This window comes from Gigantopelta aegis, chromosome 3, assembly GCF_016097555.1.
Source record: "Gigantopelta aegis isolate Gae_Host chromosome 3, Gae_host_genome, whole genome shotgun sequence".
In the NCBI taxonomy this organism is placed as follows: domain Eukaryota; kingdom Metazoa; phylum Mollusca; class Gastropoda; order Neomphalida; family Peltospiridae; genus Gigantopelta; species Gigantopelta aegis.
The window spans coordinates 72,468,999-72,494,625 of NC_054701.1; the positions used below are offsets into that span (position 1 = coordinate 72,468,999).

Consider the following 25,627-nt stretch of genomic DNA (forward strand, 5'->3'; position numbering starts at 1 on the left):
ATTTTGTTTAGCACTGTGTACGGTATTGTATGTTGTTTTATTAAAATAATGTCACAACAGTTTGTAAATAATCATTACAAAATTATTTTTACTAATGAAATGTTTATTTGGTCTCGTTTTTGGTTCATATCGGTTATCTGTTTATAAAGCGCAGCAGAGAAAAATAAGTTAATATATCCTATCACGTGAAACATCACGTGTCCAATAATAATCAAAATGGAGAAAACGTACATTTCCTCCTTTGCTTTACTTTTCCTGTTCTGCTGCGTTTCAGTTGCCGATAAAGTTCCAGTTCTTTTATGGTCACCTACCAGGTACAGATTCTTTAAGAAAAAACTACATTGTAATATGTTTTAATAAATCGGTGAATAATCCTAACAACAATTGTCGGTCTTTATGGTTTTTACACTACCTGCCCTCGTCACGTGACAGCACCGGCACAGTCAACAGTGAATGCTGAGTGATGATAAATTAATAATAATATTAATTGGGTAAAACATGAACGTGAGCGCATTTTCCACTGTCTTGGGCGTATGCTTCAACAGCTTGCTCAGAATGTTCACTTGCATTATGTCATGGGCCTTGCAGTTTCCACTAAATTTGGCCAGTTTCAGTATAAAATAAATAAAATGTATTCTACCAATATTATTGAATATAGGCCTATAAGTTTATGGGAAATTGCAGGTGTGTGGCACATATGGCCATATGGGACGGGATTTAGCTCAGTCAGTTGAGTACTTGTCTGATGTGCTTGTGTCGCAGGATCGAACCACCTCGGTGGATCCATTCAACTGTATGGGTTTTTCTGGTTCCAGCCAGTGCACCATAACTGATCAAAGGTTGTGGTATGTGCTTTCCTGTCTCTGGGAAAGTGCATATAAAAGATCCCATGCTACTAATGGAAAAATGTAGCAGGTTTCCTCTTATGACTACGGGTCAGAATTACCAAATGTTTGACATACAATAGCAGATGATTAATAAATCAATGTGCTCTTGTGGTGTTGTTGAGCAAAACAATCTTTAACATATGGCCACAAGAGTAAACACTTGTTACTTTATACAGCGTTTCCCCTAGGGGCCGGTGGCCAGTGAAGGGAAAACAAATAAACCATCATGATGATGGTCAAATTAAATTTGTTTTAAAAAATCAACCAACATCGGTCATATGTAAAAAGGAAAACGGATCTACAAGTCAATACTTTCGATTTCTTTTCACATGCAACAGTTCACTAATGAATATATGGTCACCAGTAATCTATGCGGCATAATGCTCCATCCCTGAAATGAATATACTTACAGATGTAATTTTATTAAAGTCCAAGTTAACAAAATGTTGCAGTCATTTTGGTACAATTTTCCTTTAACTACAGTCTACTAAGTGACTGGTACCCAAACAGTTGTTACTCTAACATAGTGCAGGCGTAACAAATTAAATGGTGACCAGTCTCGTCAGATCAGGGTGGGTTTTTTTAAGGTTGCACATAAGCATATTGTTTTACGAACTTCCAAATGTTTTTTTTTTTGTTTGGTCTTTGGGTTTTTGTGTTGTTTTTTAAATTAGATTTAAACATTACATAATTAAATTTGCAAGACTTGAAAGAACTTATTTTTAAGTGCATTATTATATGATGAATTAACACAAATTTAAACATGTACGGCACTTACATATATAAAAAAAATATTTACTTTCTTTTATTTGTTTTATCAGTCACTGAGTGATTACAATTTAGCAGGTGAATTTTTTATCATGACCAGTAACTTTTTTATCCATTGGTCAGTATGGGAAGTCAATTATTTTTTAAATTCTAGAACCCCTGATATACATACAGAAGTAGGGCTAATGAATATTCAATCATAGATAATTAATTTTTCAAATCACCAATCCCATGGTTAGTGGATTTTTTTAAAGTTCTAGAAGACCTGGGTTTTACTTTTAGATAAATAGATAGATAACAGATAATACATATTACAATCAGTAATTCAGTAATATGTATTATATGTTTGTGCTTAGTCTAATACTTTTATACTTCTTTTTCAAATTATTGTTTTGACATTATGCAAATATTTAATAATAATAAACATTATTATTAAAATCTATCTTAAAATATCTCCTATAAGTGTACATGACACCCTCGTGTATTCCATAATGCATCTAAAAACAACTGGAAATTAAAAAAAAACATTAAGGGGAGCATGCCCCCGAACTCCCCTTGCATTTTCGCAGCCTTTAGGGCTCAGTTAACATTGCAGTTTATATTAATTATTTATTTTTAAGAGATTCAGAGAGCTTTTGCTGGATTTTGAGATTCCATGTCGTAATCTTAATTCCATTTCCGATCCAAAATTCACAGAATCCAGAAATCCAACTAAATTCACAGCCAGTGAGGAATTGCATGCATTTTTAAAATATGTAATATTATCATGAACATATGTTACATAATATGCAATCAAATTCTATTAGTTATTCCTATTTATTTGTAAACCACAGTTCTGTTAGACTATTCAACCCCATTGAATAACTATTAGTGTCATGTTAATTCCATCTTCTTCTTGTTTTTTTGTTGCTTTTTCAGACCATTGAGTGATCTACCCCCAACGTATGCTGGTAACAGCATTGATAGCAGTTCCTTTCATCAGAAATATATTGCCCCATTAACATCAAAACCAGGACAGAACCTGGTTGCATTCATTCAAGACAAGGTACATATGTTCAGCCGTGCAGGAACGATATCTGGGTGGGGGGTGGGGGTGTCACAGCCTCCATAATGGGGTCGGCCCACAAGCTATATATTAGTTTACCTTTATATAGATTATGACAAAATGTTCATTTACGTCTTAGTGGATGCACCCTCCCCCTATTGCTAGAGGCCTGGTATTTTGCCAGCTCCTCAACCAGCAGGAGTGGGATGTAGTTCAGTGGTAGAGTGATTGCCACAGTTGCAATGAATTTAAAGTGTGTTGTTGTTTACTGACACCACTAGAACACACTGACTTGTTAATCAATCGCTGTTGGAATGTTTTATTTTCCATGGGGGAGGTGCATATAAAAGATCCCTTTGCAGCTTAAGAAAACCGTCTTCGACAAATGTTTGAGAAAGTCACGAGCAGGGTTTCTGCCAGAAAGTAAAACGGGTATGCCGTATGGCGCCATACCCAAATGTTTTTGCAGATTAAATTTTTTTAAGTTAACATTTTGACAAAATTAATGACTCTTATCATTACTGTATGAAATTTGGGTATGGCGCCATACCCATTTTACCCTCTGGCGGAAACCCTGCCTGTTGATTGTGGTTGCATTCAATTCCATAGCACCTTACCCAAAAATTTCTTTCTGGCAGAAACACTGACTAGCCCTCACAGAAGCTTTGGCTAATGCCCTATGTATTATTGTAATACATTTGATAATTTCCACTGTCCCAGATGAAAAATGCACCAGGGGTTAGTTGATTTGTTGAACCCTGAAGAAAGTCAAAGCGGCCTTCATTGATTATTATTATTATGTGCATATGGTAATTAAAATTTGCAACAGCTACAAGATCAGCTACATGCAGGGCCGGATTTAGACGGATATGGGGGGGGGGGGGGGGGGGGGGGGGGGGGGGGGGGGGGGGGGTGGGGGGGGGGGTGGGGGGGGGGGGGGGTGGAGGGGTGGGGGGGGGTGGGGGGGGTGGCTTCAGGTCCATGACAAAAAACAACAACTAATTTTTGTAATTATTACATTTTTTAATAAAGAAAGTCCTTAGTCTGGGGAGCCACTCTGGCAAGGGGGCCCGGGGCAATTGCCCCCTTTGCCCCGTTATAAATCTGGCACTGGCAACATGTCTAGCTGTAGCCATTTATCTTAAGCTATCTTGCTATGAGACTGAGTACATTGAAATGGTCAATCATTGAACAACTATTATAAACATAGGCTGGGTGAAAGCAAACTGTTTTTATCACAATGCTTGTTTGTTCACAATATATGTGAAGTTTTATTCATGCATTTTTCTAACAACTGACAATACATTTACTAACAGAAACATTCATGATTGTAATTCAGTTCCAGTTGTTTCCTCCTGCAAGTTTTGAACCCCAATCTTGTTTATTGCAGCTGAGTTTGGAAGATTTCACAAAGCATGCTGATGTATACAACCCCTTCAGTGATGGAGGTGCCTTTAAGAATGTTAAGGTTTGTTGCAGACACAGATATTTTTGTTAAAGTTGAACCTTAATATAATATCCTGAAGATCCTGAAATTAATGCGATCATAACATTTCATTATTTCAGTGTAACACCATAGACAAAAAAATAATATAATAATTGTTTTTATCGAAGTGGCTACATATTTTTAAGCATTTGTATAAATGCAGGGCAGGACGTAGCCCAGTGGTAAAGCATTCGCTTGATGCGTAGTCGATCCCCGTCGGTGGACCCATTGGGCCATTTCTCATTCCAGCCAGTGCTCCACAACTGGTGTAACAAAGGCCGTGGTATGTACTATCCTGTCACTGGGATGGTGCATATAAAAGATCCCTTGCTGCTAATCGAAAAGAGTAGCCCATGAAGTGGCGACAGCGGGTTTCCTCTCTCAATATCTGTGTGGTCCTTAACCATATGTCTGACGCTATATAACCGTAAATAAAATGTGTTGAGTGCGTCATTAAATAAAACATTTCCTTCCTTGTTTAATGTAATAGTTGCTCTGTAATTTTTATTATTATTATTTTTTAATTATTATTTTTTATACATGCTAGTTTTGATATACAGTATAACTTCGATTTAACGCCAACCAATGTTCCAAAATAATGTTGGCGTTATATCGAGTTGGCGGTATAGTGAGGGTGCCTTGGGTTTACAACCAAACTTTTTTTTTTTTTTAAGTTGCTGAATGTCAAGAATATGATATGTTTTAAATGTAAATAACAGTAACAAAAGTAACAACAACCAGGTAACAACATTATTATTTTATTTGTCTATAAACATGGCAAGTCAATACACTAAAACATAAAACGCACACATTTCAATCGATCTGTGAAATACATTTATTTTTGTTCAATCCGCGATTGAAATAATGAATCTAATGTACCCATCTGTCACGTGATCACTATAGCGGTTGTTCTTTCTATACCAAGTGTTGATTGGACACAAACACCGCGCCTGCCTAAACAATTCTATCACTTACATCCGTTAATTGCTACACAATAAACAAAAACAGATTCAGTGTGTACTGCCAGTGTACAACGGTGTTAGGATTTCCCTAATCAACAGATCGCTAGTAATTATGTCACTATAATCAACTTTGTGACCAGACCATTGGCGGCAAAATCGAGGGAATTATAATGGTTAAATGGAGTTCGGTTCAAAAATGTCGTTGGCGGATGGCGGATACCGAGGGTGGCGTTATATCGAGGGAAATAAACATGAATGAAAACGGTACTTTAAAGAAAGTTGGCGGTATGCGAGGTTAGCGTTAAATCGGGGGGCAATAAATCGAGGGTACACTGTAATTTCATTTTACAAATCGATTCATATATATTTTTTTCACATGTAGGGTTTCATGGACGACCATTTTTCTGCTGATCTGCCATCAGTCCATTCTCCACACTCTGTCCTTGACCTTCTGAAAAAAGACTTTGTGGGCAAAATACATCAGGTGACTTCACCATCAGAGTTGTCCAAACTGTCCCTCAACAAGGATGAGAGTTATCTTATCCTGGTAACTCTTCCTGCCATTCAGGGCGCGGCTGATGAAGGAAAAGCTTTTTCAAAGAATGGTATATTGGTCAAACTTTTTTTCTTTTTTTATTGTATATACTATTGTCTCCTTTCCTTTCTCTCCTTTGAATTCCATCTCATTTCTTCCCAATCTCGCAACTGCTTCCATCTTTCAAGTTCTTTTGCTTTCCAACTCCACATCCCAGTCCTTGTTCTTTCCAGCTGTGACATGTGCTTGTCTCTTGTGGCTATCTGTGCCGCACACCTGTCGTTTCACCATCAGCTTTAACTGTGGGCTTAGTCTGACCACTTAGGAGAGAGTTCAGCGGGCCCTAATCTAGAATTAAAAAAGTAGGAGAAGTGACTTCTCCCTTCCAAGGAGAAAGGGGAGAAATGTGATCAAAATCTGTGAAGTGAACATTTATCTATACACTTCTTAGTGTTTCGTCATATTCCGCTTTCATTCAAAAGCATTCTGAATTATACATTCGATTCAAATCATAATATTTATTTGCTTTCAAGGACATCTACTTCCGGTAATAAACTTTAATCAAGACAATTGAATATTTTCATTAAACATGTGATAGAAACTAAGAATTAAGTAATTGATAATTAATGTGTTACAGGGCTTCTAGATTATGGTAGCCCCACTCCCATGGCTAGTGGTATTCAATGCTGGGCTAGTAAATAACTACTATTGCCATGCCCGACAGCTAGTGAACTTTTTTTGGGGTCAATGTTGCAGTTAAGTCTATTTTGTACATATGAATATCCTGCCCCCACCCCAACACACAATGTTAGTGTTTTTAAGCTCTATCTCCCTTTTTAGGTGACATATCTGATTATTACTATTATTTAGTAACTGTATAAACTTAAAGTAAGGTAGGGCTAGTGCATTTTTAATTGTGGCTAGTACATTTTTAAAATCACTGATCCCATGGCTAGTGGATTTTATAAAAATTTCTAGAAGCCCTGTGTTACTATGTCAGGACTTGCTTTTTTGCAATACTTCAAGATATTCAGCTGAAATGTTGTGTGGAACTTTGTCATGTAGAGTTATAAGTCAGTTTAACTTTCATGGGGTTTTCAGGATTTCTACAAGTTTTATCAAATCCACCAGTCATGGGATCAAAGATTTAAAAAATGTACAAGCCATGATTAAAAATTCACTAGCCCTACTTTACTTAAAGTTAATACAGTTTTACTAATAGTAAAATATGTCACCTAAAGAGAGAGAGATATATAGCTGTAAAACACTAACAATGGGGGGTGGGGGTGGGGGAAGGATATTCATATTTACAAAATAGACTTAACTGCAACATCTGACAAAACAAATTCACCAGCTGTCGGGCATGGCAATAGTAGTTATTTACTAGCCTAATATTGAATATCACTAGCCATGGGAGTAAGGCTACCATAATCTAGAAGTCCTGCCTGGCATGGCAATAGTAGTTATTTACTAGCCCAATATTGAATATCACTAGCCATGGGAGTAAGGCTACCATAATCTAGAAGTCCTGCCTGGCATGGCAATAGTAGTTATTTACTAGCCCAGTATTGAATATCACTAGCCATGGGAGTAAGGCTACCATAATCTAGAAATCCTGCCTGGCATGGCAATAGTAGTTATTTACTAGCCCAATATTGAATATCACTAGCCATGGGAGTACGGCTACCATAATCTAGAAGTTCTGTCTGGCATGGCAATAGTAGTTATTTACTAGCCCAGTATTGAATATCACTAGCCATGGGAGTACGGCTACTACCAATTTATGGTATAATGTAGAAGCTCTGGGTTTTGCCCATTTTTGACAGTTTTATGGACCTTGAACTTAGTAGATGCGAAAAATGTTTGGGGCCCCATTGAGGATATGTATTGCTTTAACTTGTTTTGCTTTCTGTTGTTTTTTTCAGTACTTTTAGTTAGCTTGTTTATGTATCAGTCTGTACGTTTTAGTCAGCTGATCACTTAGTGTGTTAATTATTATTTAATATTTGATAAAATGTTATTTATTAATATAATTTTATGAATGTTTTTTTTCATCCAGATGAACTGATTGGTGATTGGTGTTTTTTTTGGTTTTTCAGTACTTTTAGTTAGCTAGTTTATGTATCGGTCTGTAAGTTTTAGTCAGCTGATCACTTGGTGTGTTAATTATTATGTAATATTTGATAAAACTTTATTTTTTAATATAATTTTATGAATTTTTTTTTTTTTTTATCCAGATTAACTGATTGGTGATTGGTTTTAGTTTTTTTCAGTACTTTTAGTTAGCTAGTTTATGTATCAATCTGTACGTTTTAATCAGCTGATCACTTAGTATGTTAATTATTATTTAATATTTGATAAAATTTTATTTATTAATATAATTTTATGATTTTTTTTTTTTCATCCAGATGAACTGATTGCTGAAGTAATCAAACAGCTGGGGAAGATGGCCATTCAGTACACAGCAATGTACACAGCCAAGAGGTCAAAGGTAACTGTCGTGATTAAACATGTATAGCTAGCCGGATGTATTGGTCAGTCTAGAAAAATGTAACAGGTTTCCTCTAATGACCATTTTGTTCCAGCGAGTGCACCACGACTGGTATATCAAAAGCTGTGGTATGATGTACTACCCTGTCTGTGGGATGGTGCATATAAAAGATCCCTTACTGCTAATCAAAAAGAGTAGCTAATGAAGTGGCGACAGCAGGTTTCCTCTATCAATATCTGTGTGGTCCTTAACTATACATCTGATGTGCGGTCGGTTTAGGATTGTACACCACGACTGGTATATCCACGGCCATGATATGTGCAGTATGTCTGTGGGATGATGAAAATAAAATATCCATTGCTACTAATAAAAAAATATACCAGGTTTCCTCGTGAAGACTGTCACAAAATAAAAAAAATGTTTGACATCCAATAGCCGACGATTAATAAATCAATGTGCTCTAGTGGTGTCATTAAACAAAATAAAAAAATATTTTATAGCCAGATCAAGTTTTGGAATTTATTCAAGGGACATAACTGTCAAAACTGGAATGTATCCATGTTTGGCAGAATTATGGCCCTTGAACGTAGGCGACCGTGACATTTGTGGGGCTTGGTAGATTGAAGGAAAGAAGAAAGGAAATGTTTTATTTAATGACACACCTCAACACATTTAATTTACAGTTATATTGCTTCTTTTCTCTTTTTTTTACAGCGCGATGTGAAGAGTGAAACGGCTCACAGAGGCCGTCACCTGCTAGCTACGGAAGGTGGAAACAAGTCGTACATATTTGTGAACTACACCAACCAGATTTACTTCTATGCCCGCGGCATTAAGCTGGATATCATGAGAGGCAGGACGTCTGTTGAGATGTTGAACTTGCCGACAGCCCCCGATAAATACAGCGACAATGGGACAGAAGTGATGAATAACACTGCAGTGTAAGTCAATAGGTCTACTGAATCCTTTACATAATTATATAAATTCTATTCTTAATGGAAATAATATTTTCATATGCTTAACTTTTCTGACACCCAATTATAACCAATGTGTATTTTTGTGCTGGGGTGTCATTAAACATTCAATTATTCATTCATTTGTTTTTGAAAATAGCAACATACCTAGTGCTGGGGTCAATCCCCGTCAGTGGGGCCATTGAGCTATTTCTCGTTCAAGCCAGTGCACTACAATTGGTATATCAAAGGCTGTGGTATGTGCTATCCTGTCTGTTGGATGGAGCATGTAAAATATCACTTAGTACAAATGGACAATATAGCAGGTTTCCTCTCTAAGATTATATGTAAAGATTACCAAATGTTTGACATCCAATACCCAATGTTTAACAAATCAATGTGCTCTAGTGGTTCTGTCCCGGATCAGGCCACTGGCTATCCAGAACTAGGATTTTTTAACGAGTGTAGTGAGGCATCGAAATAAGTTGAGACTGGTCGTTCAGGGTACCAGGAGGTTTCCACATACCGGGAAAGTCGAGAACGGTACTTCACTCGCCAAAGAAATCTCATTAAGCTAAAACTATACTGCCTAAATCTTCATCCACTGAGTGTTATTAAGATACATATACAGTATCAGTACAGAGAGAACAGTGGTGTGAATGAATAGCAAAGTGTTGGTGAGTCGGTGATGGTATTTTATAGTAATAATGGAAATATAACTTTCAGGGCTCACCCTGTCTATTGCCAAATTAGTCGATTGTTAAATATTTTACAAAGTGGCTACAGTATTTGGTATTTGGTTAATTAAAAAAATCTTAAATTAACCACATTTTAATAATTTTCAAGGATACAGACGTGCAGAAATGAAAAATATTTAAGTAACCTGCCGGACCTAACCAACTAAAATTTACTAGCCCACCAGAATTTCTACTAGTCCGCCAGTCTATAGAACAATATATTATTAATAATAATATAATATACAGTGTCCATACTTCAAATTAAATATATAGATATATTGACAAAACATTATTAATAACATTTGGTAAGTGATCACCATCACGTGTCAAATGAAATCAAAAACACAAATAGACCGTTGGGCTGGTAGTTGCATTTTTTAAATCATCCGTAAGAAGGTTTACTCGCATTTGGCGGGCAAGTACTGTTTGTAGCCCTGAGTATATACTCTACATATCTGAAAATTGGCTGAAGCAAGATTTGGTCACATGTGAACCTTGAATGTGTTGTTGTTCAACGGCGTCGTGGTTAGGCCATCGGTCTACAGGCTGGTAGGTACTGGGTTCGGATCCCAGTCGAGGTATGGGATTTTTAATCCAGATACCGACTCCAAAGCCTGAGTGGGAGTGTTCTGCAAGGCTCAATGGGTAGGCGTAAACCACTTGCACCAACTAGTGATCCATAACTGGTTCAACAAAGGCCATGGTTTGTGCTATCCTGCCTGTGGGAATCGCAAATAAAAGATCCCTTGCTGCTAATCGGAAAGAGTAGCCCATGTAGTGGCAACAGCTGGTTTCCTCTCAAAATCTGTGTGGTCCTTAACAATATGTCTGATGCCATATAACCGTAAATAAAATGTGTTGAGTGTGTCGTTAAATAAAACATTTCTTTCTTTTTCTTTCTTGAATGTGTTGAACCTTTAGGTTACCAGGTCTGTATTTTGTGGTAACCTGTACACGGGTTACCCAAGGCTTCTAGATAATGGTAGCCCCACTCCCATGGCTAGTAATATTCAATGTTGGGCTTGTAAATAACTACAGTTGTCATGCCCGACGGCTAGTGAAAACCGAAATTGTCAAATGTTGCAGTTACGTCTATTTTGTAAATATGAATATACTGACCTGACTCTAACCCCCAATGTTAGGTGACATATCTGATATTACTATTATTTAGTAAAATTGTATTAACTTAAAAGTAAAGTAGGGTTAGTGAATTTTTAATCGTGGCTAGTAAATTTTTAAAATTACTGTTTCCATGGCTAGTGGATTTAAAAAGAATTCTAGAAGCCATTAGTTACCAGACACAGTGATTGTTTCGATGCCTGATAGTGCGGGGGCATAACATTAATATGATGTACAGATATGAAAGTTTTCCGGGTATATCCAGAATTAGAAATTTTTAATTGTCTGTACAGTGTTTTCAGAATTTTCCATTGTTTGGCTAGCATTTTCCATATTCTCTTTCCAAAATGTATGATATGGTTTCAGCTGGTACTTTGCATACATTCTGAATGGTGGTGGGGATGTCATTTTATGCAATAATAACCCTAGGGTTACTCTCGCAGTGCTTCTAGAATTTTTACAAAACAGACTAGCCATGGGATCAGTGATTTTAAAAATGTACTTGCCATGGTTAAATATTCACTAGCCCTACTTTACTTAATATAATTTTACTAATAGTAATAATTAGATATGTTACCTAAAGAGATAAAAACACCAAGATTGTGGGGTGGCAGGGGTGGGGGCAGCATATTCATATTTATAACATAGACTGAAATTCAGCATTTGTCAACTTTTTTTCACTAGCCGTCGGGTATGGTAATATTAGTTATTTACTAGCCCATCATTGAATATCACTAGCCACGGGAGTGGGGCTACCATAATCTAGAAGCCCTGCTCTCAGTATCCTGGTACCAATGTTAAAATTGCAGGATTTTTTTTTCTTTTCGAAACCCATTCTCATCTCAGAATGTACATGTAGTTCGGTGGCATTGATAAATATAGATAACCACACTAATTTTTGCTTGATATCATTTTTACGTAATAAGTGAACTTGCCATGTTCCTATATGGCAGAATGAAAGTGAGGTCTGATACCATGGGAAGTTGACAAGTTTCTAAAAATTATATCTTATCGAAAGTGAGTGTTATTTTATTTATTACCTACCTTCAAATAATGTAAGCTCTGACATTTACTTCTAACATAATGAGACTTGCGAATGCATGGAGCTAAGACCAGGGAAGATGATGTCGCTTACCGAAATGATGTCATTTAACAAATAATACTCAACTGGTGGTGCATATGAAATTTGTACAACACACCCAGACGTTAACCATATGGGGGCGGGATGTGATAAAGTGCACGCCTGATGCGCGGTCGGTTTAGGATCGATCCACGTCGGTGGGCCCATTGGACTATTTCTCGTTCCAGCCAGTGCACCACGACTGGTATATAAAAGGCTGTGGTATTTGCTATCCTGTCTGGGGAATGGTGCATATAAAAGATCACATGCTACTAATGAAAAAATGTAGCAGGTTTCCTCTCTATGACTGTGTCAAAAATTACCATATGTTTGACATCCAATAGCCAATGATTAATAAATCAATGTGCTCTAGTGGTGTCATTAAACAAAATATAAACTTTTTTCACCATGTGGGTAATAAACAAGACTACATATAAGTAAAGGCAAAATTAATGACTTGGCCAACACGGGGGAGGGGTAGGGGGTGGAGTCGGCTGCTTCCTAAATCCATGTCTGAGGTTGCAACAAAAATTTAGACTGAAGCCCATAAAATATTTACAATTTGGCAAATCTGCTGAGAAAAGCTGTCATTAAATAAAAATTCAAGTTTCATTTAGCCCACCAGCTAAAAAAGGCAATACATCTATAAACGACAGATGATTTTCGAATAGGCTTTTTGGCGAAGTACATGTACTACTGAAATACATTCGCCAAATTCCAAATGGTGTTAATTCGCATTTGGTGATTTTGTCGAGCGACAGCTTAAATATATAAATAAGTGACAGTAAATTTATTAAGTTAACAGTCTGCATTGCTTTGGTCTTAAATCCCTTAAGACACACCGGTACATGAAATGATAATGAACGGAAAGGAAATAAGTAAATTGTTAGTTAAATCCTGTTAGTTACCAAATATTGACAAGAATGTTAGAGTTCCATATTTATCTTATTTGAAATGTAATCTAAATGATTATTCTTGACTTACCTTATTGCCTGGATATTTCAGAATATGTTTACTTTATACCAGTTTTAAAGTCTATAGTGGCATGAACCATATTTCTAAGTATGTTTACTTTATATCAGTTTTAAAGTCACAGTGGCATGTACCACTGATGTATCAACTGACTATTGATGACTTTCTGAGACCAGGGTCGACAGTTTTCAAAGAATTTTACGAGTAAGATGAAAGTAATTGATATAAAGATTGTTTTATTTTATTTAATAGGTTTCAGTTGTCGTTTCAATCAGTGACGCCTTTAAATAAGACAGAAGAATACAATGTTTCCTTCAGGTGAGTCACAGTCCGACACTGGCATTGTAATAGGTGAGTCACAGTACGACACTGGCATTGTAATGGGTGAGTGATTCCGACACTGGCATTGTAATGGGTGAGTGAGTTTGACACTGGCATTGTAATGGGGGAGTCACAGTCAGACACTGGCATTGTAATGGGTGAGTGAGTCAGACACTGGCATTGTAATGGGTGAGTGAGTCCGACACTGGCATTGTATTGGGTAAGTGAGTCCGACACTGGTGTTGTATTGGGTGAGTGAGTCCGACACTGGCATTGTATTGCGTGAGTCCGACACTGGCATTGTAATGGGTGAGTGAGTCCAACACTGGCATTGTAATGGGTGAGTGAGTCCGACACTGGCATTGTAATGGGTGAGTGAGTCAGACACTGGCATTGTAATGGGTGAGTGAGTCCGACACTGACATTGTACTGGGTGAGTGAGTCAGACACTGGCATTGTAATGGGTGAGTGAGTCCGACACTGGCATTGTAATGGGTGAGTGAGTCCGACACTGGCATTGTAATGGGTGAGTGAGTCCGACACTGGCATTGTAATGGGTGAGTGAGTCCGACACTGGCATTGTATTGGGTAAGTGAGTCCGACACTGGCATTGTATTGGGTGAGTGAGTCCGACACTGGCATTGTATTGTGTGAGTCCGACACTGGCATTGTAATGGGCGAGTGAGTCCGACACTGGCATTGTAATGGGCGAGTGAGTCCGACACTGGCATTGTAATGGGTGAGTGAGTCCGACACTGGCATTGTAATGGGCGAGTGAGTCCGACACTGGCATTGTAATGGGCGAGTGAGTCCGACACTGGCATTGTAATGGGTGAGTGAGTCCGACACTGGCATTGTATTGCGTGAGTCCGACACTGGCATTGTAATGGGCGAGTGAGTCCGACACTGGCATTGTAATGGGTGAGTGAGTCCGACACTGGCATTGTAATGGGTGAGCATGTAGGAGGGGTGGATATTTTGCCCCCAGACACCTGAGACTGTAAAACTGCCATAGGCTGTGGGGTGCGTTTTGTAATGATGTCATAGCCTATGATGGTTTTACAATATATAGCTAAGATAGCTTTGGAAATCTTTAGTCAAGTCTATAGGCATCCAATAGGATCCAGAACATTTTATTAATATTAGTCCCCTACCGGTCCAACAAGTGGGGACTGTAGGCTTCATCTCCGGCCTGCTCTCTCTGTATGTCCATCCATCTGTCCCATATAACAAGTGGGGACTGCAGGCTTCATCTCCGGCCTGCTCTCTCTGTCTGTCCATCCATCTGTCCCATATAACAAGTGGGGACTGCAGGCTTCATCTCCGGCCTGCTCTCTCTGTCTGTCCATCCATCTGTCCCATATAACAAGTGGGGGACTGCAGGCTTCATCTCCGGCCTGCTCTCTCTGTCTGTCCATCCATATGTCCCATATAACAAGTGGGGACTGTAGGCTTCATCTCCGGCCTGCTCTCTCTGTCTGTCCATCCATCTGTCCCATATAACAAGTGGGGACTGCAGGCTTCATCTCCGGCCTGCTCTCTCTGTCTGTCCATCCATCTGTCCCATATAACAAGTGGGGACTGCAGGCTTCATCTCCGGCCTGCTCTCTCTGTCTGTCCATCCATCTGTCCCATATAACAAGTGGGAACTGTAGGCTTCATCTCCGGCCTGCTCTCTCTGTCTGTCCATCCATCTGTCCCATATAACAAGTGGGGACTGTAGGCTTCATCTCCGGCCTGCTCTCTCTGTCTGTCCATCCATCTGTCCCATATAACAAGTGGGGACTGTAGTCTTCATCTCCGGCCTGCTGCTCTGTCCATCCATCTGTCCCATATAACAAGTGGGGACTGTAGGCTTCATCTCCGGCCTGCTCTCTCTGTCTGTCCATCCATCTGTCCCATATAACAAGTGGGGACTGTAGGCTTCATCTCCGGCCTGCTCTCTCTGTCTGTCCATCCATCTGTCCCATATAACAAGTGGGGACTGTAGACTTCATCTCCGGCCTGCTCTCTCTGTCTGTCCATCCATCTGTCCCATATAACAAGTGGGGACTGTAGGCTTCATCTCCGGCCTGCTCTCTCTGTCTGTCCATCCATCTGTCCCATATATAGTTTTCCAGATGTTTTATTAACAATGCCAAGAGATATTCAGCTTAATGTTTGTGTATAGCTTTATCATGTGCGGTTACAGATCAGGTTTGACTTGCATGACAATTTACCCATTTTTGACAGATTTATGCCCCTTGAATTTATGAGACTTTTTTTGCAATGCCTCAAGATATTGAGATGGAATTTTATATATTTTTTTATGATGTACAGTTACAATCTGATTAAAATTAGTTCTACTGGTCTCACCAGTAGATCTAACAGCATTGCATGGACTCCCATGTCCAGGTGACATTTCATCTATAAATAACAATTTAAATATTGACCAATTAAACTTTGCCTTTTATAACGTTATTCGGGAGCATACAAATTCTAAAAATATCGGTCGAGTCTGTTTATGCAATAGGCGAACTTGTTGGTCTATTTCAACATTAAAAAAGCAGGGGGAAAAGTGCAGTAATAAACTCTGGATTGTATACTAGTATAAACAGATTTTATGGCTATACCATCACGTTTTTTTTTTCCGTCCTACAGGCACACCCACCAACAGATTGCCTGCAGACAAGCTGATTTGAATATGTCTATGGATAGGCTTCAAAGATATACTCATCTTGAAAAATCCCGGGGGGGGGGGGGGGGGGTATAGTGGGCCCACGGTCTATTGTAATTTACCAGAATCATTTTGTATACCCTCGGCATAATCCCGAATGTTTTCAAATTCTTTTCAAATCACTAGCATGATTTTGCAAGTAAGGTTTTGATTGGTCGAATGAAAGGTCGACTGGACATTAGCTCCAACGGGCTGCTGTTAGATCCACATGTAATAGTGGAGCTAATTTTAATTAGATTGGTACAGTTACAGATCAACTTTAAGTTTTATGGTGATTTATCCATTTTTTCACAGAGTTATGGCTTTAGGAGATAAGAGAATTAGTCACCAGGTAGGTGACATCAGTTCCTTCAGCAGTACTCTCAGAATGTTTGATTAGAAATCAGTCATACCCAGCTGAAAATAACATGGTGGGAGTAGAATAAGAATAAGGGCACAATAATATAGGGTCTTCTTGGCTTGGACAAAAAGGGCACTTGGGGTGGTGGGGGGGGGGTAAATGCTACCCCCCTCTCCGCTACAAGGCATGACCTTGGAAATTGCGACCAAATTTTTCTTTTCATACATAAATAATCTGTCGAGGGTCAGATAGAGATGGAGGTGCCAGAAACCTTTGTGGTATATGTGAATGTTAATAGAGTTCTCACTCATACCTAATCAGCAAACACGATAATGTAGTGTATGTATGATAAAATGGTCAGATAGGTGGGAATTTATGTTGCCAAGGGCTGGTATGCGTAAATCTCAGCTGAAGATTCACAAATAACTCTGGTCTTTTACCTATTATTGGTGATTGGGGGGGGGGGGGGGGGGGGGGGGGGGGGGGTCACATAGCCCAGCAGTAGAGTGCTTACTTGATGCGAGGTTGGTTTGGGATCGATCCCTGTCCCTGGCTATTTCTCGCTCATGCTAGTGCAACCACGGACTGGTACATTAAATGCTGTGGTTTGTGCTATCCTCTCTATGGGATGGTGCATATAAAAGATCCCTTGCTGCTAATCGATAAAGCCATAGTGTGTCTTTAAATAAACCATTTCTTTCTAACCTGTTATGAATTCTTCATTCTTGCTGTCTCTTCTAACCGGTGGGGGATGGGATTTAGCTCGATCAGTTGAGTGCTCGCTCGAGGTGCTTCCATCATAGGATCGAACCACCTCATTGGATCCATTCTGCTGATTGGGTGTTTTCTCGTTCCAACCAGTGCATAACAACTGGTCAAAGGCCATGGTACATGTGCTTTCCTGTCTGTTAGAAAATGCATATAAAAGATCCCTTGCTGCATTAGGAAAAAGTAGTGGATTTCCGTGTTAGATTTACCAAATGTTTGACATCCAATAGCCGATGATTAATTAAATGAATATGCTTTAACTTTAACTGTTTATGATGTCAGGGGCTGAAGATTCACAAATAGCTGTGGTCTTCTACCTGTTATGGATTCTTCATTCATTCCATTCTTCAGGGGGTGGGACATAGCCCAATGGTAACGTGCTCGATTGATGCACAGTCGGTTTAGGATCAATCACCGTCGGTGGCCCCATTGGGCTATTTCTCATTCCAGCCAGTGCTCCACAACTGGTGTAGCAAAGACCTTAGTATGTACTATCCTGTGTGGGATGGTGCATATAAAAGATCCCTTGCTGCTAATCGTAAAGAGTAGCCCATGAAGTGGCGACAGTGGGTTTCCTCTCTCTCTATCTGTGTGGTCCTTAACCATATGTCTGACACCATATAACCATAAATAAAATGTGTTGAGTGTGTTGTTAAATAAAATATTTCCTTCCTTCCGTCCATTCTTGCCATCTCTTCTTTCAGGTTTGAGCTGAAAACACATGCAATGGCCTGGTCGTTGCAGAACCTCACTGTGAGTGTGGACAGTGCGAACCAGTCTAATTCCGTGAAGGACTTGTTGATGAACGTGCGGGAGCTGTACATGGATCTGCCCGTCAAGTTCTCATATCACTGCTCTCTTATGACCTTGACCTCAATAGACAAGAATGGAACCTACGTGAAAATTACATTCAATGGTTTTCAGGTAACTCGCATTTAATATTATGTAGCCATGATATTTAATGTTTTTCAGGTAACTTTGTTTTAAAACTACATTCCCTAGAATATTTTTATTATTTAAGCATATAGAACAGAAAATCCAATTACGTTTGGTGCATATATGACGCCGCACTCCGCATTGGTTTCACTACGCTGGCTTATACAGGTCAAAAACAAAGCAAATATTTTGAAAGTTGGGCACTTTTGACGGACTCGTACCAATCTCGGTTTTCATTGGCTTATCACAAGTATAGATTTCCCCAACAAGAGATCACGTCAGATTTCACAGTTTTTGAACAAATTTAACTGTCTTGATTGAGGGGTCGTCTCATATCTCCAAAACATATTTATATCCATAGAGGTATGGTACAACGCCTTTCCAGGGGTCGGTGAGTGGGGGATTTGCCTTGAAATTTTGACAGTGGCCAGCTGTTGGCATACACGTTACATGTAAGGGGGTGTTACTAATTACGTGACGCTCTAGGGGTAGAGGAAGAGGGTACTGTGTTCGATTTACGTAACATTTTTCAAGACTATATTTTATTTTAATTCATTAAAAAAGGTGGGGGGTTTTAAATGCATGATCAGTCTAGGATCGATCCCCATCGGCAGGTATACAAAAAGACCATGGTATGTGATATCCTGTCTGTGGGATGGTACATATAAACGATCACTTGCTAAAAAAAAATGTAGTGGGTTTCCAAGGCACGTGTGCAGGGATTTCAGCGGGGTTGGGGTTATAGACTGTGTTGAGTGAAGTTTATATGGGGCCATGCTCCCCCAAGAAATACATTTCAATTTTTTTTAAGCTTTGGCAAGTAAGGGTTTTGACCTCCAATACCCTCCCCCTGCACATGCACCCGATTCCTCTCTAAGATTATATGTCAAAATTACCAAATGTTAGACATCCAACAGCAGATGGAAGGAAGGATAGGATATGTTTTATTTAATGACGTACTCAGCACATTTTATTTACGGATGTATGGGGTCGGATGATTATTAAATCAGTATGCTTTATCTTTGATGTCGTTAAACACACACCCCCCCCCTTCCCCCCCCCCCCCAACTTTACTCTTTCCAAACAAAATAATATTTATTTCAATTTGTCGATTTTAACACGTAAAATTAAGAAGTGAAAACTTTCATTGTTTATTTTATTTTTAAAATATATACATAATTAATGTGTTACTAGTATACAAACTAAACTTTGAAAGTTCTACTAACACTTTATAAAATATATATTCTGAAATAGGAATGTACAACTGTCGATAATACGTTGTCAAGATCAAACCGGTTTTAACTAAAGACTCTAGTACCGTATCCTCAACCGAACGTTCTTCATACAGCGCAAGATTTCTCTTTTAATTTTTTGAGACGAACACTACAATTTGAAATTGGCAAACGCACGTGTTAACTGAAACTGACAACAGTATGTCGTTTGTGCTTTGCCGAGCTATGGCGGCACAGGCGACGAATCGAGGGTATACTTTTGCCGATCTCCGTTCATAGCGAACACACACAAGTTTTTTAAAAGTGCATTTGAGCCTGTATTTCATATTTGTAAATGATGTTATAATATGGTAACCAGAGAATGTAACTTTAACATTATGTAACCATGATATTTAATGGTTTTCAGGGAACTGTTTTAATTTATGTAACCATGATATTTAATGGTTTTCAGGTAACTGTTTTAATTTATGTAGCCATGATATTTAATGGTTTTCAGGGAACTGTTTTAATTTATGTAGCCATGATATTGAATGGTTTTCAGGGAACTGTTTTAATTTATGTAGCCATGATATTTAATGGTTTTCAGGGAACTGTTTTAATGTATGTAGCCATGATATTTAATGGTTTTCAGGGAACTGTTTTAATTTATGTAACCATGATATTTAATGGTTTTCTCAATTGAGTGCTCGCCTGGGGTGCTTGTCTCGCAGGATCGACCTACCCTGGTGGAACCATTCAACTGGTTGGATTTTTTTCTCATTCCAACTAGTGCACCACAACTGGACAAAGGGCCGTGGTATGTGCTTTCCTGTCTGTGGGAAAGTGCATATAAAAGATACCTTGCTGCTTTTGAAAAAAAATGTAGCATGTTTCCACTGATGATTAATGTGTCAGAATTATCAAATATTTGACATCCAATAGCTGATGATTAATTAATTAAACAAACAAAACATTTTTTTTTTTCTTTTCACATTAATGTTTTCTCTCTCTTGCAGTTTCAGCCATTTCGAAGCAAGGGAAATCGGTTTGGTGATGGGTGGGACTGCGTGGGCTACTTCACCACCCCCATTCTGATGGGGCTGCTGCCCGTGGCAATGTTGGTGTTCATTCTCTTCTGTGGAATGTACATGCTGGCCGGTCTCAGCACCATGGACCGATTTGACGACCCCAAGGGCAAAACTGTTAACGTTAATGTCCAGGAATAAGCAGATGAACTTCGTGATAGATTTTGGGGTGTTTTTGTTTGTGTTAAGTAGACTGCACATTGGGGGAACTCCGGCCATAGGATTTAAAATTTCTTTTCACATTACCTGTCGTCACAAGTGCACCTCCCCAAACCCCCCCCCCCCCCCACCTCCCACCCCACCCCACCCCCACGCGAGTGGTCTGGTCCGAACATCCCACGGCCAATGGGATGGCCTAAAATTCTTCACTGTATGCTCCCTGTAGTTCCGGTCATGTGACTTTTTCGATTCCTTGCTTTGTTATCAGGGGAACCCATCAGAAACTGTTTTAATAGAGGATAATAAACGAGTTACCAGTTATAATCAAATTTATGTCCCGAGTGAAATAATTTCCAGTTGTCACAAGCTTTAGCGAGTGACAAATGAAAATTATTTCATGAGGGACATAAATTTGATAATAACTGGAACCGAGTTTGTTATTCTGTTTATTACCTCAGCTATTTTTTCTCTAAAAACCTTTATTTTCCACGCACATGCACGAAGGCCAACCTGTATAAAAATGATGTAAACCACTACGCACTGTTCTGAGAATTACTATAACGTAATTTAATCACGTTCATAGATAATTTTAAAAAACACAAGTTCTCTTTATTCTGCTTCCAAATCTATAATGAATGCATTAAAATGACATTTTGTTATTAATTTAACACCAAAAACAGATACCCGTAAAGGCAAACTCTTTAAACTACATGACGTCATTTTGTGTGTTTGTCATATCGTGATGACGTCATATTTAGTACCAACAAAGTCATTGGTTTGTAAGCGTCAAATTGTCCAATAGTATTGTTCGTTAAACCAATGCAGAATATTTCTCACTGAGAAAATATGGAAAATATTTTCCCTGTTATGAGTGACCACTGGGGTAATAATTATATATATTTATATATTATTTTTGTTGAATAGTCTTCTTCTTCTTTTCGTTCGCTTGTTGACTACACGTCGAGGCCAGCAGTGACTATGAATGATACTGTTCTCTGTAGATTTCTTCTTCTGGAGAGTTGTTGTAGTTGTCCAGGTAGTCTCCCTCAGCTGCTGTAGGTTTATGCAGTCTTGGATGACATGTTCGGTCGTCTGTTCTGCTTTGTTGAATAGTCATACTCGATATAATAATCATAGGAAACGATCGTTACCGTGACATTTGTAGGCCTGGGAACTTTTTACGAGATGAGACCCACAGTCGTTGTTATTGTTCCAAACTACGTCGATGGCTTCCCATTTCTGTTTGGAAGGGACAAACTGATTTTTGCCCAAATTTAAAAACAAAAAGAAAGAAAAAAGAGCCGAATCTGGACAACAACGTTTATTCATATTTGCATTACTACCAAACAAACTATATAGAGTTAAAAACTAATCCCTACGCATTTGGTTATGGAGACAAGCCTGAGTTATTTGTAGACGATATGTCCCCATTTAAACATCACAGACTTTAGTTGCTCTCTGTTACAACCTTACTCTGCTGTGTTGCAGATTTGTAGATTAACTAAACTTATTGTTCATTTTCACGGCTGAAACAGGGCTTGTAGTAGAAAAATTAAATCCACTAGCTATGGGATCAGTGATTTAAAAAATTTACTAGCCACTATTAAAAATTCACTATGCCTACTTTACTTTTAACTTAACACAATTTTACTAAATAATAGTAATAATCAGATATGTCACCTAAAGAGGAAAATGGAGCTTAAAAACACTAAAATTTTGGGTTGGGTTGGGGTGTGGTCAGGATATTTATATTTACAAAATAGACTTAACTGCCACAATTGACCAAAAACAAATTTCACTAGCCATCGGGCATGGCGATAGTGGTTATTTACTAGCCCAACATTGAATATCACTAGCCATGGGAGTGGGGCTACCATAATCTAGAAGCCTTGTGAAACTAGGGTCTGCACCTTTAAACCAGGGTCTGCCCCTTTAAATCAGGGTCTGCACCTTTAAACCAGGGTCTGGGTCTGCACCTTTAAACCAGGGTCTGCCCCTTTAAGCCAGGGTCTGCCCCTTTAAACCAGGGGTCTGCCCCTTTAAGCCAGGGTCCGGGGTCTGCACCTTTAAACCAGTCTCCTCAGTGTGCAGTCTGCTTTACTTCATGTCCATGTTTCAAAATGGATTCTAAGAATAATGTAATCACATTAAAAGTTTGACATCTTAAGAAACAAATGTTATTATCCAAGACATTTTATGTAAAACAGCTCTGAATGAATGATTAACTATTTAATGACATGCCAACATGCCAGTAAGGCCATTTAAAAAATAAAAACATAAACAACATTCTGACAGATAAATGTTTCATAACATTGCCATATGCAAGTCTTCTCTTTTTAAGGTGGGCTGTTGCCCATACCTGCCATTGCCCACATCCGTTGCTGACCAGGTGGGCTACAAGCCATCCATCTAGTCCAAAATAATGATGAAAAATTCACCCGCCTACCTTTGTAAAATGTGGAACATCAAATGAATATCCTTAAAATGAAGGCATTTGAATCAACATCTTTAGGGAGGCCCACCCAAAGTGCATTGTTCTCGATCCGTTAAAAATAGCTTGCCCAGCCTGTGAAAACCCTATTTAGGTAGGCTGTTTTCAGCACTCTTGAATATTTTAAAATGCTAGGCAGACATTTGAATAAAACAATATTTGGGTAAATGAAAATGATTAATTAATTTTTTATATATTTTTTTAAATTATAAAAAGTGTGTTGGTTCTTATCAAGGCATTTTGCCAAAAGTAACAATGATATGACATGTTCTGTAAGATAAGAGAAATCGAATAGCAAATGCATTTGTTTGGAATTTCCATTAAGATGTATCTTAAAGATGTTTGATTAGTGATAAGCATAATAACCAAAACAAAAATATCATTTACATCAAAATTACAAATATGAAGAAGTTATGTTACACTACAGGATGGGCGAATTTTTTTATAGTTATAACAGAAAAAACCCAACAACATACAGGATGGGCGAAAGTTATATTGTTACAACAGATACATTTTTTTTTTAAAATAAGCACTAAAATGTCATGCATATTATGTACAAAATATTTCAATATGTTGTTCATATGCACAACAACAATAATTGTATTAGTACACGTATGTTGTTTTACTTGTTTATGACAAGATGTGTAGCCTGGGTTCCATGTTACACAGCGATCTTAGCGCTAATACCACCTTAAGTGCCTATTGTGGTTGGGCACATACAGTGGTTTTAGCACTAAGACCACTTCTTAAAATGGGGCACAGGAGTCAATTTCACAAAACATTACGTTTATATCTGCGACCAGTTATACTGGGTATATATTTACATGCATTTGGCATCTATATCACCCAGAAAATAACATCATTATTGAAGATGAAGCATTTTAAAGACAAAATAAAATGAAATACTATAATATTAATAGTAATACAAATTGAGGTTTAGTTGTAGATTTACGTTTACATGTAAAACGTATTGTGAAATTGAGTTGAGAAATGCTTATATTTTAAAAAAACACAATTAAAAGGACATTTCTGAGTTTACTGCATTGTAAGATCTTTCTGACTAATAAACTATTTCTACGATTAAGCTTACATATTAAATATATTTTCTTGTTTAGAACATCAGTCTGTATATTCAATGTGTTTCTGGTCGTCTTAATAATTTTGTACGTCCAAAAAATAACAATATTTTAGAAAATAAAATAAAATTTTACCTATTACAAATATTAGGACGATCAGAAACACATTTAATATACAGCTACTAATATTTTATGCAGAAAAATATATTTGATATGTAATTACAGTCGTCAAAAAGTCTGTTAAAAATTGCAGCAAACTCGGGAATGTCCCTTTAAGAGCTACATAGCTGATGTGTTAGGATTTTCTTAATGCAATGACCCCAGACATAGCAGAGCTTAAGATATGTGTATATTATTTTGGTATAACTCTTGGGTTTTGGGGTGTTTTTTTTAAAAGAACAAAACTTGAAGAATCTTTTTACAGTGTTAATGTGATTGAACCTTGTTTTATTCCCAAGAAATTGTATTTTGTTTGGACTACAAGTATACTGTGTCACATAATTGTAATTATAAATAACTTATTCTCTGTGATGACATTCCAAATGTTATATAAATATGAGTCTTCAGGCAGTAGTGTTGTTCGTATAAAGTTGACAATAAAATATTGAATCATTTGTGATATTTATTTTTATTTTTTTATTTTATAATTCGGATTTCCTAAGCCGTTAAATAGTTCGTAAGTGTTAATAGAAAAACTCAAATTATTTCCATTTGATCCAATTTATTAGTTATTATTCACTAATAATAATATATAATATTAGTAGTATTAAAATGTTGAGCAAATTTTATATCCCTTTTGACTTTCTCATCCTCCACCCACACACACACCAGTTACAGAATGAATGAAAGTTTAACAACACCCCAGCACAAAAACACGTAACCAGGTTAAAATTCTAAAGTTAAATGCAGAATCACTTTGAAAAACCATAAGCTCGAAGGAAGAGAGACGGAAATGTTTTATTTAATGATTTACTCAACACATTTTAATTACGGTTATATGACGTTAGATCTACGGTTAAGGTCTGAAGATTACTAAAGAGGAAACCTGCCACTAAATGGGTTACGTTTTTCATTGAGCAGCATGGGGTCATTAATATGCATCATTCTAGCTTTTCAATCTAATTAAAATTATCTCCACTATTACATGTGGATCTAACAGCAGCCAGTTGGAGCTCATGTCCACCAATGTTTCAATATTTTAATTTTAATTAGATTGCTAGGTTTTCTTTTGCAGATGAAATTCAGCGCATACCTAAAACTTCTCAAACGATTAAGAAGAGGATTTTCTTTAAGTTTCTATTATTTTTCACCAGATTTTTTGTTTACCCCCAACGCTAGCTACGGCCCTGCATTCCACAAATGGGATGTAACTAAACATATCACAGTCTTTGTTACACCAATTGTGGAGCACTGGCTGGAACGAGAAATGGGCCCACAGAAGAGGTGAAT

General features: G+C 37.9%; 1 protein-coding gene across 1 annotated transcript; it reads left to right on the top strand.

Annotated features, from left to right (window-relative positions):
* The first annotated feature begins 191 nt into the window (after positions 1-191).
* LOC121369042 (V-type proton ATPase subunit S1-like) lies at positions 192-20,614 on the top strand. Its single transcript, XM_041493855.1, has 9 exons — positions 192-314; positions 2,574-2,700; positions 4,091-4,168; positions 5,531-5,753; positions 8,092-8,174; positions 8,889-9,115; positions 13,328-13,393; positions 17,925-18,144; positions 20,384-20,614. Exons 1-9 carry the CDS (start codon positions 217-219, stop codon positions 20,591-20,593), a joined length of 1,332 nt encoding a protein of 443 aa, XP_041349789.1. The 5' UTR covers positions 192-216; the 3' UTR covers positions 20,594-20,614.
* Positions 20,615-25,627: the final 5,013 nt, after the last annotated feature.